The sequence below is a fragment of the Ambystoma mexicanum genome, chromosome 6q (genome assembly GCF_040938575.1).
Source record: "Ambystoma mexicanum isolate Mex_15411 chromosome 6q, UKY_AmexF1_1, whole genome shotgun sequence".
Lineage (NCBI taxonomy): Eukaryota > Metazoa > Chordata > Amphibia > Caudata > Ambystomatidae > Ambystoma > Ambystoma mexicanum.
In genome coordinates, this window is record NC_090937.1 from 300,268,621 (window position 1) to 300,284,528 (window position 15,908).

At 45.8% G+C, this 15,908-nt stretch overlaps 1 protein-coding gene across 1 annotated transcript in view; it reads right to left on the reverse strand.

Annotated features, from left to right (window-relative positions):
* Positions 1 to 15,908, reverse strand: part of LOC138515210 (serum albumin-like) — a 946,494-nt gene that overhangs the window by 760,803 nt on the left and 169,783 nt on the right. The window contains exon 3 of the mRNA XM_069630169.1: positions 11,570 to 11,778. Coding sequence (XP_069486270.1) covers positions 11,570 to 11,778 — 209 coding nt within the window. The remainder of the gene's footprint in view (positions 1 to 11,569; positions 11,779 to 15,908) is intronic.

Sequence of the window (15,908 nt, forward strand, 5' to 3'; positions counted from 1 at the left end):
TTATAGACCTAATACATAACTTTAAAGATCCCCATGCTGCGGTAGATCTCAATATGGAAAAAGCATTTGATAGAGTAGAATGGGATTTTTTATTTAAAACTTTTAAATGTCCTGGTTTTGGGGCCCCCTTTCTATCTATGATTAATGTCCTTTACTCTATGCCTAAAACTGCAATCTTTGTAAATGGACAATTATCCTCCTTTTTTCCTCTATCAAGAGGAACACGTCAAGGTTGCCCCCTTTCTCCAATCCTTTTTATTTTTGTGCTCAAGCCCTTTCTGGAAACCATCAGGCAAATTAAAATATTTTAGGAATTCAATATAAACATCTTCATATTAAAACAGCGGGCTTATGCAGATGATGTGCTCCTCTTCCAAAAAAATCCAGAACAAAGCAACCAGCATTTACTTGACATCATCTCTAGTTCTCCAAAGCATCTGGATATAAACTTAACATAGATAAGTTGGAAATTCTTCCCCTTAACATATATTGTACACCACATCATACTCTTTCCCTAGGAATGAAATGGTGTCCCAAAGGTTTCAAATATCTTGGGGTTCATATGTCAGCCTCTATTAGTAACATTGGCAAACAAACTTCTGAAATTATACTGGCCAAAATCAAAGAACTAGTAACTTCATGATCACCCCTTTTTCTCTCCTGGTGGGGCAGTTTAGAATCTATTAAGAGGATGATATCCCCCATTATCCTATATCTCCTATATATGCTTCCTGTTTCCCTCCCCCTTTACTTTTTCAAATCCATAGCCTCCTGCTTGATTAGATTTCTATGGGGAAAGAAGAAGCATAGAATTTCACTGAGTAAATTAAAAAAGTCCCTACTTTAGGTAGTGTCAACTTCCCTGATTTTAGGAAATATCATATGGCCTTCGTCATTAAACAAATACAGATGTGGTTTACCCAAGAAGAATCAGTGTGTATGCCTAATTGGGTCCGTCTGGAGAGAGCCATGGTTTCCCCAATTTCCCTTGCAGACATTTACATGATTAAAGGTAAAAATAAATTTACTGAATATTTCTGCATTCGCCAATCTGTACTCTATCTCAAAATGTATATGTTCCCATCCTTAACTAAACTGTCCTTGCTCACCTCATCTTTCACCTGGTTTAATCCGCTAATAAAAATCAAAGGTAAATCTATTTTTTGGAAACCATGGCTCTCTAGAGGTATTACATTTGGTAATCTACTCTTTTTGCAGAATGTTCCCATTACCTTTAATGATTTTGCTATCAAATACCATATTCCTGCCTCTTTCATTAATCAATATTGGACATTATTGCTGCTTTCTTTGAAAGTTATGAATTACTGATACATAATTCCAATATTCTTGATGCGCAAAGGTTACTACATATGCTGAACTCTAATATCACAGCCTCTGCTTATTATTAGATACTGATGTTATCTTCACCCTCTCCAATGGTTAACCTCCTTCACAGTGACTGGAAGAATTATTGCACAATACCGGATCTTCAACTATGCTGGCCCCCACAGTGGAAATGAATTTCTAAGATTACTGCTTCTGCCAGCCTAACCCAATCCCTCTTCTTCTTCCATCATAGAGCCTTCATCACCCCTGTTTCTCTCTTCAAATATGGACTATTACCTAATGGCTTTTGTTGAAGCTGTTCACACATCCAAGGGTCTTTTAAGCATATGTTTGTGGAGTGTCAGCATGTCAAACCTTTCTGGGAATCTGTATGGCATACTATCAAATTTATTTTTAAATTTCATCAAGACTTTTGCTTTGATTTCCTTATTTTTGGAAGTTCCCTTTTGCAAGCTACTCCTGCTAACAAATATGCAAATGTTCTCTTTGATTTATGCTTAATGGTTGCAATCCAAACTATTACTGTTAATTGGAAAAACTTAAATCATATTCATTACAACTACTGGTGGAATAATATCTGTAATATTCACAGATTAGAAAATTGCATTGCATCCTCTTGTGATCTATTATGTAAATATCAATTGAAATGGCAACCCTTTCTTGACTTCTTATCCAATACTGATTCTGATAATGTCAAATAAGCATCTTCTGCCATGATTACCATGAACCCCCTCATCCCCTTCCCTCCTCGCCCCCTGTGGATGTTATGTCCCATTTTGTCTGGTCAGTTATTTGTTTGTTTGTCGTATTGTCACCCATCCCTCATATTTAAAAAATGTTCAAGCTAATTTGAGCCAGTTATTTATACATGCCTGGCTTCAACATATGCCAATTTCCGTTTGTAAATTACTCTGTCATGCCTCTTTTATACAGCTGTCATATATTTCACATATCCTGAATGATTATGAATTGCCATGTATGCTTATTTCCTATAATAATAAAAACATCTTAAACAAAAACAAAAAAAAGCCCTAACAGAGGAAGAAAGGAGATGAAATGGAGATACTACTTCATCATCATCATCAGAGGACAGAGACCCAGGAAAGGAGGATCGATAAAGGGAAATATTTGTTTAAAGAGGCAGTGGCAAACGTGCTGTTGAAAGTCTCTAAATAAATGGGGTTCCAGGGCCAAATGTTGGTGGCGGCATAGGAGAGGTAGGGAAGGCTTCCGAAATTCAAGCATACCCTGAAGGTGAGTCTCCCTCTTCTTCAGGAATTTAAACAAGTTGTTGGGAGGGAGTGGAAGGACAGGGAAAGGGAAGGGTCAACATACAAAAATTGATGTCAAAGTTTTACCCACTGAAGAGGGAGCAGTGTCTTGATTAATCAGTTAAAATGCATACTATTGTACCAAGTCTGGTCGAACATTATCAATGGCCCCAGAAGAAGACGTACCGGACAGCGTGGAAAAGAAATGTAGACTCAAGCCTAAAGAGGAGTCCCGGGCTCAAAAGGCAGCAGCAGCAAGGCCATCATGCCTTACAATAGAGAGCCACAACCATGGCTTTCACCCTCCCACCATCAAGGGGAAGATTTGTGCTATGGAGGGAGTTGTTTCCAGCCACCTGCAAGAAAAATTAAGTACGAACAATACAAGTACCAGAATCCTTAGAGTCAACTAACTTGCCACACCTGAAAAGGAAATGAAGACACGCCTGAAAAAGCAAAGAAACACAGCCTCCCTGAAGATTGATGGAGTCATGAAAACGTGCGTTTGGAGGAGAAGCTAATGCAGGAAAACTTGACTGGCAACAGAGCGCCTGCCTTGTCACCGATTTTCAAGCCTAAAGGAATTTGGAATTGAGGCTGACCACATGTGCCTCCTGCATAGCAAATACGACATTAGGTGTAATAAGAGATCCTATCAAAGACGTTGGAGGAGTGCGCAATCTATGCATGTGCTGCATGACTTACGAGTTCAGATCAAATTCCTATCTGATCTGGCTTACAATGGGCTAAGAGCAGCAGCAATTGCTAATGAGGTTAATCATTGGGGGTTGTGTACAGGTTCATGTAAGAGACTGGCATACAGACTCTCAACATTAGTCCACAGCTCTGAAATTCCTGTTTGAAGGGAAGATGTTCTTTGTAAAAAGCCTTAGAAGAAACTGTTACAAAACAATTTGAGGATAAGTATGTGGGGAAATTGCACAGAAAGCTGGACCAACAATCAAAGTCACAGACAGAAAGCACCAAGATTTACAGCAGAGCCTGAGGCAAATGAAAGCAAAAGACTTGCTGGAAGACATGGAACATGCCCAGCATGGACACTATCCTCATTTCAGGCCATTGTGTGCAAGAATTTCCAAAGGCAGGAAGGGCCTGTCATCAGATGCATGAGCAGACACTATGGTAAAATAGGGTGTGCAGAAAAGTGGGGATACATAATAGTTTTTTCATTCATTCCCCCTCCATACATGAGCTCCCTGTGAAGAGGTTGATCAGGATGGTTCTGATTAAACAAATGGGAATCCAATCCACTGTGTTTCTCACTCCAAAGCCATTAGGGAAGTTAAGATTAGCTCTGGATTTGAAGTGGCTAAACCAGTAAGTGTCCAATCAGAAGTTCAAACTGGGGAACTTACTGAAGGTGATCCTGATGATAAACGCGGAAGATGCTTTGGCATCCGTAGACTTATAGGACACCCATTATCATGCCCCAGTTTGGAAGGGTCATCAAACAATCTTGATGTTTGCAGTGGCCAGTACACTTTTTGAATTCTGGGTGTTGTCATTTGGGCTCAAGCTGACTCCAAGGGTAATCACGAAGATGTTGCTGCATGCAAAGGGATTACACACATTCCTATAGCTGGAAAATTGGAGCCTTAGGCATTCAACACAAAGCAAGCTGTTTTAGCATGTGAAAATCACATGAAATACAATGGAGGAGGGGGGATCCATCCTGAACAAGAAGAAATCACACTTGAAGCCATCACAGAATTTGAAGTTCTTGGTTGTCCCGTTCTGAACAGCCACGGACATGGTGCTATTGCCAGAATAGAGAGCAGCCAGACTGCAGAGCTTGATGGGGACATTGATGGGTATGCCGCAGGCTACAGTGAGTTATTTTTTTACAGATCCAGGACCACATGGCATCTTGTGTGCTCTTTGTGCCATGGTCGAGGTTGCATATGACAACCAATCAGCTCGCATCGACACAGCAGCTGGGTAGTGTAGTCACAGGACTTTGAGAAAGTTATCCCAGTTCTGAGTTAATGATGCAGATCCATGTTTCCCTGCGGGCTATTTCTGCTGAAACCCGTTTTTCTAAGTCTGCCTTTGGCGCTCTGGGTAAACACTTTTCGTGTGCCCGCTCTGGCCCACAACTTTCTTTTATGGGAGGGACACCCCTGCAAACCCCTCTGGTACTTCGCTCCCCCCTCTACTCAACTCCCTTGTCTCTTCACAGGGATAACCCCACAACCGCAGGTCTCCTGCATGGCCATGCCCCTAGCATCCCGTGACACCCCAACCAGGCCCCCTCCTCCCCTTGGTCATACCACCACTGCCTCTGGGTCTGCCGGCTCATGCACTATTTCCCGAAAGGCCACTGTTCAGGAAATGCGGCCTGTTTGGATATTATTTTGCTAAAAAGTGGGTTTTTCTAAAAACGAATTTCCTCTAACACAGCCTTGGCTGCTCGTAGTAGGTATCAACGCCATCAAGCTAGGGTGGGGAGATACAGTGGAAGATCAAGGTAGAGGAGAAGTACAGAAGGCAGTACACTCTTGGCATTGGAGAGAGTTGGCATGTGATTTCTGCAGGTGTTTGCTTCAGTTCTCCGGGAGAGAGCAGTAGTGATCCATAAGGACAACAATCGCCTCTGCCAAGGCATATATCAACAGGCGGGGGGAAACCTGGTCAATGCGCTAGATAGATTAGCACACTTCCTTGGGCAGTGGACAGAAGCAAACCTGCTTTCAGTGAGAGCTTTCCATATCAAGGCGGATGAGAACACAATTTTTCTGTCAGCCACATTGGAAGTGTGTCTGGAAATATTCCAATCGCTATACCTTTAATTTGGAACAGCAGCTTTTGACTTTCTTCAGTCTTTGCCCAATGCAAACGTGCTGAAGTTCTAATCCAGGTTCCCATGCAAGGGAGTGGGGGATAGATGCCTAGAGCATTGAATGGCAGGGGGCTCTGTTGTATACATTTCCCCCACTGTTGTTGATCCCAAGGTTGGTTGTCAAAATCACTGTCTCAATGGTGGATGTGATTCTCCTTGTTCCCTTTTGGCCGAGAAGGTATTGTTTTCCTCTGGTGATGCAAATGGCAATAGCCCCAGTACTTCAGCTTCCATTTCCCCATGCCCTCTACTCCCAAATCCAGCGTAGGTAGTAGCTAAGATTCCATGTTGGAGGGGGGCCTGGAGATTGAAAGAAAAAGGTTGCTGAGGCATGGTCTAACCCCTCAACTAGCATGTAGCGTATAGAGTGTGAGCATACTCACAACCCTGAAGGTGTATGATGGACATTGGAGAAACATCACTGAATCACTGAATGGTGTGATAGGAGGTTGGCTCTGCAATGTCAAAATCCATCGATCTTGCAATTCTTCAATTATGGCTTTGAGATGGAATTGGTGGTTTCTACCAAGAGAGCTCATTTTGCAGCTTTGCTTGTTGTCACAGAATGATGGGAGGTGGAGTCTGAGAATTAGAAGTTGGCCAATAAACTATTGAAGGGTCCCATGAATTCTAGGCAAGGACAGGTTTCAGGGTTATCTCAGTGGGACTTAACCATTGGTATTGAAGGCATTCCAGGAGGTTCCATTTGAGCCACTAGACACAATTGACTTAAAGTTTGTTTTGACATTGAAGGAAGTGTTCTTGGTGCTGTCACATCAGCTGGAAGGCTGGGAGAGACTGGATCTCTGATGTGCAAACCGCCAGATGCCCTGTATTTGAAATGTGACTCTTCCTTTAGGCCAAAAGTGGTATAAAAGTTCCACATCTCACAGGAGGAGGTACTTTCGTCCATCCAAAATACAGCATCCCCAGAGGAGTCATGATGGCATATCCTCGAAGTGAGGTGCACAGTACTAATGTAAGTGGACAAGACATCTATTCAGGAGCCAGGTAGCTTTTCTGATATTTGGAAGCTAAGCCAGGCAGGAAGGCTACGGTTCCTAAACTAAATAGTTGGATACAGGATACAATTAAACTCGAATATGAGACTTCTGGGGTCCAACTGCCAGACATAATCCAGGGAAGATCCATAAGGTGAATGCTGGCTTCATGGGCAGAGGCAGAAGGGGTGCCCATTCAGGATATTTGTAGGGCAGCTACCTGGGCAGACCTCAACACATTGTCCTGACATTATCACCTAAATCTGCATTCAGAAAGAGCAGGTTCTTTTGGCACAGAAGTGATGCGTAAAGGGGTGAAGTGGAAGGTGGTCTCTGGCTATGCCTAAATAAATGGATGAGTGGTGTGCTCACAACATATTTTCTCGTCTAAGTCTGATTTCTCAACCCATTCCACTGGGCCTTTGGTATGCATCATAAGTAAGTGCTGAGATGACAGATTTTGGCAGTAATTATCTGATCATTACTCCTAGTCCTTGTCTATCTTGTAGCAGCACTTACGAGCAGCCTCTCCATTCCCAGATAGGATATAATGGGACTCTTCTTCTTGGTTGATAGAATAAAGGAATTATTGCATGCCATAGGAAAGGCAGTAGTATGCTCCCAGGCAGAAGGAGGTGCAATAACAAAAATAAATAGAAAAGGGGTTCCTGTCAGGGTGCGGATGATGCCAAATAAGTCACTGCCATGAGGAGGAAGAGCAGGACCAGAAGTAATGAAGATTACTGATAAACAATTAGATCCTTTTCAAGCAAAGGGAAAATGGCCAGAATGTGTTGAGGGACGGGACAGGTTTTATTGTGCTCGGCAGACCAAGGTAGAAGAAAATATGAAAACCAAAGCACGAGGCTTCTTAGCAAACGCAGTGAGGGGAGAAAACAGTAGTGTGGCCTAGGGTAAAGTTCAACAAATACTCCTAGGGGAAGGGTCCACAAAACAAAGTCGCTTTCAGTTCCTTTTATAGCTCTCTGCACCTGAGGGCTAATTGCTGTAGAGAAAATGAAGATGGCTGTCGGATTGCCATTGTTTTGTTCCCCATCGCCCTTGGGTAGATGTTCAGTCCATCTTCATTATAACCCCCTCAAAAAGTGCAATATTTCAGGGTATTCCTCCTTTATGGTTGTATCCTCCACCCAGGTTTAACCTTTAGGCCAGCTACTAGAGCCATATACCAAAGGGGGTCTCTGGATCAGTGTTAGCTGTCTTGGGACCGCTGGGCAAGTTTTCCTTAGTGTCATTGATGTTCTTGACAGTTCCACCAGATCTGGTGTAGGCTATGAGGTAGTCTTGTCAAAGTCTTTCATTGTTTTTGTATTCTTTCAGGGGTATTTCGGCTTGGGTCCTTTCAGTGCTCACTCCCAGGTTAGTTCACCTTTGGCTGCACCAGATCAGCTTTTCCCTGTCTTGTACACTGTCCCCTGGCATTCTTGACATGACCAATGTTCTATTGGCTCTCCAGACATGCACACCACTGTTTCCATTTGGCTGTCTGCACTGCCAATCGTACATTACATTGCCTTGTGGAGCAGGATGGTGTTTTCTGTTGCAGATTACCCGCCTTCTGGGCAGAGCAGACTGCACATTCTTGGTGGTGTGCACCATCCAAGTGCAGCCTTTCCCGCCTTTCCACACCCAGGCCTAAATGACACTGCAGAGCAGAAAACAGGCCTTTTGGCCTTTCTTGTTGCCCCATGGCTGGGTGAAGAGGGGTTCATTTGTTTTCTTTTTTACACCCTCCACTACCATCATTGCGAAAATGGTAACAGGGACAAAACCACAAGCAATGCAGAGTCGGGCCTAGTCTCCCTCCAACCCCCTTCCGCCCCGTTCCAGTCAAATCCTTTGTACAAAAATCCCTTCAGTGGGTGGTTCGCCAACAAGAAACTGCATGCTGGTAAAGTCCCCAGCCAGCTCAGTTGGATCCCAAAGCCACCTGAAGATCAGTTAGTTACTTTTTTCAGCTGCAGCAGTTTCTGTCCTTTATTCATGGACAAGTCCAGAAATACGAGAAACCTTTGCCTGTCTAACTCCAGGGTCTTATGTTTGGCTGCTTTGCCTAAGAATTCTTCCCTAATGCCAGAATCTGTGAAGACTAACCTCACTGTATCACCATTGATTCCCCAAAAGGATTCAGTGTATCTTGAGGGAAGGCAAAAGGACCTCTGTGTAGAAAGGCCTACCTAAGACTTGCATCCCCAGTAATGAGTAAAAATCGATTGCACTGCCAAACACATGCAATCTGATATCACTGATGACAGAAGACCCAGCACCCGCACACTAGCTGCCCTTCTAAGATTTTCCTCATCCCTAATTTTCTAGTGATGGCCACCAACGAATCACTGATTTTGCCCTTTAAATTGTGTTGCATGACTGCAAATAACTAAGGTCACTCTTTGCTGCAGTGTCTTCATCTGGGACTTTCATGTACACCCAGTTCCACACCTCGTTGAACCTTCCATAATTTCCATTTGGGCCTCGATGGAAGAAACCGACTCCTCTACATTCTCCATAGTATGTTGCAGCATAGTAATGGCTGCCAGTGCCTCGCAGAAGCCCCTCCCCATGTCAGCCTCCAGGAGAGGTTGTCCACCACCATCCACATTGTTTCTGGTCGATAAGGGGCAAGGATTGAAACATCCCCCTTCTCCGAATAGTCTCTTATGTACTATAGTGTTACCCCCATGCTGCACTTCATATTTTTCTCACCAGTCGCCAGTACTGTGTGAGCCAATGCACAAGGTTTGTGGTGTGTTCACTGTGGGTCCTAATCTACTCCCAGGCGTTAAGCTAATGGTGGCTCTAGATCCACTGTAACCTCAGATCAAGCCCAGGCCCATTTGCAGTGATTTTATTTATTTATTGGACATTTGGATGGCGCCTATACACAAGTGTTTCCAGGGGGAAAGTAGAACAACAAAAAACGGTTACGGTTATATTGGCCTTGTGACAATCCTACCCTGCAAGACAAGGTGGTAAGTGCAGGGGGTGTTGAGGGAGAAGTGCAGGAGTGGGTTGGGCAAGTGCTGGGGGGGCCAGGATGGCAAGTGCCAGGGAAGAGGGAGGGGGAAGGGAGGATGAGTGCAGTGGACAGGGTGGACCAGGCTTAGGACTAGTCTAGGGAAGGGGGCCCGAAGGCAAGTTCTGCCAAGGGATGCTGGGGGACTTTTAGGGTGGTGATCTGGTCCCTGTGTGAATCTGAAGGGACCAGGCCCCAGTCACAGTAGCAGAGGGAAGTATTAGCACCTAAGGGGGAGAGGGAAGGAAGAGGAGAAAAGGAAAGTCTTGAGAAGTTTCCAGAACTTAAGAAGATCCGGCTAAAGTCTGAGAGAGCAGGGAGGCCGTTCCAGAAGGAAGAACCTGCTGAGGAAAGGAATCCCCTCCCACTCTCTCCTCAGAGAAACGTTTGACCTGCAGAGAGTTGAAGCCAGGGGACCCAAGGACTCTGGCAGGGAGGGATTTAGGGAGGGAATGCTGGATGTAGAGAGGTCCCAGGCACCAGACAGCCTTGTGGATGATGCAGAGGGTCTTGAAGTTGATCCTTGTGGTCACCGGGAGCCAGTGGAGTGATTTTAGGGCTGCATAGAAGCGGTCCCTGGGCTTGAGGCCATGGATAAGTCTTGCAGTCTATTCTGGATTAGTTGAAGGGGACGAAGGGAGGAAAGATGTAGATTGAGTAAGAGGGTTTTGCAGTAGTCCAGCCCAGAGAGAACCAGAGCTCTGGAGAAGTTGAACTTCTGGGGGAAGGTGAGGAAAAATAGAATGCCTGTGAGGAGGTGATGCTGAAAGTTGGACTTCTTGGAAAGGTCTGTAATATGTGGGAATGAAGAGAGAGATAGGAGTCAGACGATCCCAAGGTTTTTTGCCTCCCAGAGGGGTGAGGGGAAGGGATCCAAGGAGGCTGGCGAGAGAGTGGGGGGAAAGATGGAGCAGGCGTCCCAATGAGAAGGATCTCCATCTTACTGGCATTAAGGCAAACATCACTGACAGAGCACCATATCTGAATAGCAGGTAGAAAGTCAGGTATGATAGAGGAGGAGGTAGAGGATGGCAGCTTGAAGGAGGCTGTGTTTTGTCTGCATAACACTGAAAATGAGGAGAGATGGTGGAGATCAGGTGGGCCAAAGGGGCCAGGTAGATGTTGAAAAGTCATGAGGATAGAATAGAGCCCTGAGGGACGCCACAGGTAGAGGGTGAGGTGGAGGAGAGAAAAAGGCCCATTTGCACTTGGGAAGGTCTGTTTGAAAGGAAGGAGGTCAGCCACGCCAGTGCCCGGTCAGTGATGCTTAGGGTATCATGGAGACGGTTTAAAAATGATGCAGTGGTTGACTGTGTCAAAGGCAGAAGAACGATCGAGGAGGATCAGAACAGAGGGAGTTTTTGAGCCCAGGTAAGACAGCCAGTAATGACGGGTGTCCAGGAGAGCAGTTTATGTGCCTCCTGATGCCCTGAAACCAGACTGATAATAGGAGTATTGAGTGGATCTCCATCCTGCATGGTCTGTCGCTAAAAACTCTCCCACTGAAGGTAAGCAAGGCAGGACCCTCTCACTGCCCTCCCCGGAGTTTGCTCTCCAGGCCCCTGGGATCGAATTTCACCATCTTTCCTCAGCCTCCCCCAGCCCACCTTAACACGCTACTCCTTCAATCACCTCCCGCACTACCCTTAAGTGGTGGCACTCTTTTCTGAACCTCTCCTGAGCTCACCATCAAGTGGAAAATCTATAGAGCACAAATCCCAAATAGGCTCCCTGCAACTGTTGTTTAGATTGGCCATCATGTACACCACTCAACTCCCAGGAATTCATTTGTGTGGCCCCTCTCTACCTTCCTTTTCCACCAGGATGAAAATACATGTCTTTGGGGCAGCAGTCATTATTCTGCAATGCGGGCTTGTCTATTCCCAAACATTCACATATAGTGTTGTAACCATTTGATGCACACGACTCGCCCACACAGAGGAATTTGGAGGAAAAACAAGGAATCTGATGCATTCTGAAAGTAATGTCTTGGGTATTAATTTCATTGTCTTGCTATAAATTTAGAAATCAAAAAGAGAAACAAATATATTCTTACTTTCCCATGAACGTGAATCGGTCTTCCTTATAACTTGTACAGACGTGTTCTGGCTCCAGTTTCTTGAATGGTAGAAGGCCATCGATGATTTTATGGGATAGAAAACAAATATTTCTGTCCGGGTCAGGTTTTGCACAACACTCTGCGTGTGCTGGATACTTTTCTCCATCTAGTGGGGTTTTACACATTTCATTCAGTGCAACCACTCTCTGCAAGGAAACAAAACACCACACATTTAAGCATCTTCCATTTTAACAGAACATCTAAAGAATACATACTGATAGGTGCAGGACTCTACACTTTCAAATGTTCAATGGATACATCCTATTACCTTTACAGTATCTAAACTCTAGTAACGGTGATTGTGCTGGAGCCAAGTTTTATGAAATTACTTCCAATCTGATCAGCATATGCCTTCATTTTAAATTGAAAGAAACAATTGTATTCAACAGTAACAAAGAGGAATACATGTTTTCTCAATATAGTTTCCAGTCAGAGAGGGTTCCATGTGTTAATATCCCGCAAAAATACCACTATACAAGAAAGGCGCCATATTTTTACGTCAATTATAAGCCATTGAACCTGTGGGCGACACCCCCTCAGACTCCATTTTATTTTTAAGGGAGCGGGGGACACCCCCACAACCCCTGCTCCCATTTACCCCCAAAATTATGTATGGCGATATTATTGATGGGGATAATATTACCTGATACCTCAGGGAGGTAATAAAGGTGCACAACAATTCTTTAGCTAGTTTATAGTACATAAAACATCAGCATAGCGCCTTTTATAATTTGATAGTTTGGGGCATGCCTAGCAGCACTTCATTTGGCCAATTAGGTGCAAATTAAAAGACTTAGCAGAAACATTTAGGATCTTTTAATAATAGTTGACATAATTACAAAATGTGATATTTTTATATTTTTATGACACAAAAGAAGGATTTATGTCCATGTCAGTTGTATGGTAAAAACATGATTATGCTGCGCCAATAGGAACTCGATGGTGGTGAATACGCAATTATGTTGAATAACTGAATGTCAGTTACCTGGATGAATTAGAGCAGGAAAGCAGAGTAAACAAGACTAGCTAACAAAGCTTTCTGCCTTTCTGCTCTGTTTATTAGCACTCTGCCCCTGGGAGCCTATGTTACAATAGTTCAGAGCGTTATTGCTTAAATGAGAAACTCGTACTGGGATGAGGAAGAGTAGGACTAGGAGTCATGAAGATTACTAGTAAGTAATCCAAGCATTACCTCCACGTCCACTCTTCCTCATCCCCGTAGTCAAACCTGAGGCATGCCAACTCCAGAGAGAATGGGCCGAGATCACAAACACCACAGACCAACTGAGATATGCAACTCAACCAACACCAATTTATTAAGCAACACAGTCCAAGACAGTACCAACAAAAGCAAGTCACAGAAGTGCCACACTCAAGACCCCAGCCCCGAAAGCCCCAGCTTCCCTACGGTGGAGGTTCAAGTGGTAGTGCCGAACAAACGTGTCCTGGTCAGACCAGGTGGCGGTGCGACAAATGTCCTGAATATGAACCCCACGTGCCTCAGCCCAAGAGGAAGCCATCACCCAATTGACCTACCCTGGACCCCAGACAGCAGGGGAGAACCCACAGAAGAATAAGGCAAGGAAATGGCATCCCGCAGACAGCGACTGATCGTGGGAACAGACGCCTCTTTAAAGGGGCAGCGGCACCAAACGTAACAAACAGGCTGGAGGAGGAACGAAGGACCCTACTGTGTTCCAAATAAACCAGAACAGCCCGTCTGACATCCAGAGTAGACCAGCGGACCTCCTCTGGGGAGGAGGGAGAGGGAAAAAGGAAGGAAGGACAATCTCCTGCGAGATGTGAAATTTTTAAACCACCTTAGGAAGGAAGGTGGGGTGACACTTAAGGAACAAGGCATCAGGGGAGACCACCAGATAGGGTGACTCGCAGGAGAGGGTGCCAACCTCATCCAATATCCACACTGAGTTGAAAGCCACCAGGAAGCCACTCTTAATGGTCAGAATCTTAAGACTCTCCTCCTCCAATGGCTCAAAAGGAGAGGACTGCAGAGCCCGCCGAACCAAGGGGAGATCCCATGGAGGCAACCCAGAAGCAGAGACAGGCCTAGCCAAAGTGAAAATCTTGAGAAGCCTCCCCACCAAAGAGTGACCACCCACATCAGGACCCCCCAAAAGAGCAGATGGCAGCCCACTGAGTATGCAGGGTGGGGACAGAGAGACCCATGTTGAAGCCAGCCTGCAGAAACTGCAGGGCGGGAGCCCCAGAACCCAAGGTAGAGAAACAGCCCTGACCCAGACATCAGGACATAAAGTGCCCCTAGTGATGCTCATAGGTCTTCAAGGTGGAAGGCCACCGTTCCTGCTGAAAAAAGGACACCAACTCCGCAGAGAGACCCACAGAAACTAGGTGAGCACTTTCAGTTTCCAAGCCCCCCAGACCAGCCCCTTGGCCCCACCACCCCCGTCGGGCAGAGCACCAGGTACAGACCCTCCAAGAAAGAAAGCAAGGGGGAAATTGCCAGGTCCAGGGGAGGGGAAACCAACACCCGCAGGGCGAAGAACCAGGGGACCTTGGCAAACTGGGGAGAGGAAAACAGATCCAGAACCGGAGTCCCCAGCACCCGGTACACCCGCCGAAAGGCGAAATCCTGCAGCACCCAATCCACCAAAGGGAACACCCTGCTGAGGTGGTCGACCACCACATTGTCCTGACCCCTGACATGACAAGTCGACAAGGATAGAAGGTGAGACTCCACTCAGGCACACAGATGGAGAGCCAGAGACCCCAAGGACCTGGGAGAGGGAGTGCCGCTGACGGTTGAAACATGCCACTGTGGTAGTGTTGTCTGAGCGCATGAAAACTGTCTCCACTTTCAACACCTGGGCAAAGGCCCTCAGAGCCCTGAAGGCCGCCGCTAGCTCCATCCAGTTGGAAGACCTGGATGCCTCCACGTTGGACCACAGTTCCTGGTGAGTCTGTCCTAGAGAAACCACACCCCAAAGGTTGATTACTGCAACTCGCTCCACCTTGGTCAACCACGCTATTTGATGAACCGACTTCAACTCCTCCAGAACGCCGCTGCTACATCTATTTTTCATCCCCTTTGGGAGCTCATATGTATATGTATTAGTAATCTGTTTATTCGGAACAGGTTCCCAGCTCCAGATTCTTACACGATAGACCAGCAGCCTTTTCCAGGCCAGATATTGCCATCGGCTACCAGTCATTTGGTCGACAACCAAATGGTCGAATGACCATTTGGTCGACACCAAATGGTCGAAATCCAAATGGTCGAATTTTTTTTTTATTTTTTTTTACATTTTTTTTTTAACCAAACAAAACAAAAAAATATATATAAATAAATAAATAAAAAATTCGACCATTTTTTTTTTCGACCATTTGGTTTCGACCAAATGGTCATTCGATCTTTTTTTTCCGACCAAATGAGCGGACACCATTGCCATCATGGCAGTGCCAGGCAGGTAAGTGCCTACACAAACCCCAAAACCCCAGGCTTTGCCAGTGTTTGTTTTCTGTCTTTTGTTGTGCATGGAAGGACCCAGAAAGGAGAGTGCTGGCAGCATGTGATGTGGGGGATGGAGGGTGTGGCGGGGAGAGAAGACATTTAAGTTTGGGGCCTTGCAAGGCCACCTCACCCTGACTCCCCGCGGCTCACCTCAGGCCAGCCAGCCCCTGTTTATCCATGCTTCTGCCATTGCTCGCCTGCACACCTTATCGCGGTGCTCACCTCGGGCCGCAGGCCCGCACCCCCTCTTATCACCGCCTTCTGAAGAGCTGGAGGTTGCCGACCCCGGCTCTAGATTCAGTGCCTCTCCTTTCCTAGGTGAGAAGGGTGCAAGCGAGCGCCACGAGGACCACTGCTGGAGACCATCCTTTTTTTAAGGATGTCACTTAGGGCGGTGGATGCCTCGGCCCATGCATTTCAGTGAGTGCACGCTCGCGAGATGGTGGCTGTCGCATGGGTAGTGCAAGGATCCGTACTTTTCAATGTGTTCTTGTGGGGTGGAAGGGTTAATGGGTACCACCAGAATCGGGCGGATCGGGAGGGGTCTCTGGGTCCATAGGGTCTTCTTCCTCAAGAGGCATGTCTTCATTTCCATCTTCTTGGAACATTTGTCTGAAGTATGACGCGTTTCGGGTTATTTCACCCTGGTCTCCCAGGGCGGTGATCATGGGTCCTTTCACTTCCGTCACTATCATGGGCTCGGGCCGATGCTTCGAGTCCGTTTTCCGGCGTTGGGCCTGCCTGACCTGCCTGACCAGCACTGTTTCTCCTACGGGGATCAGGGGT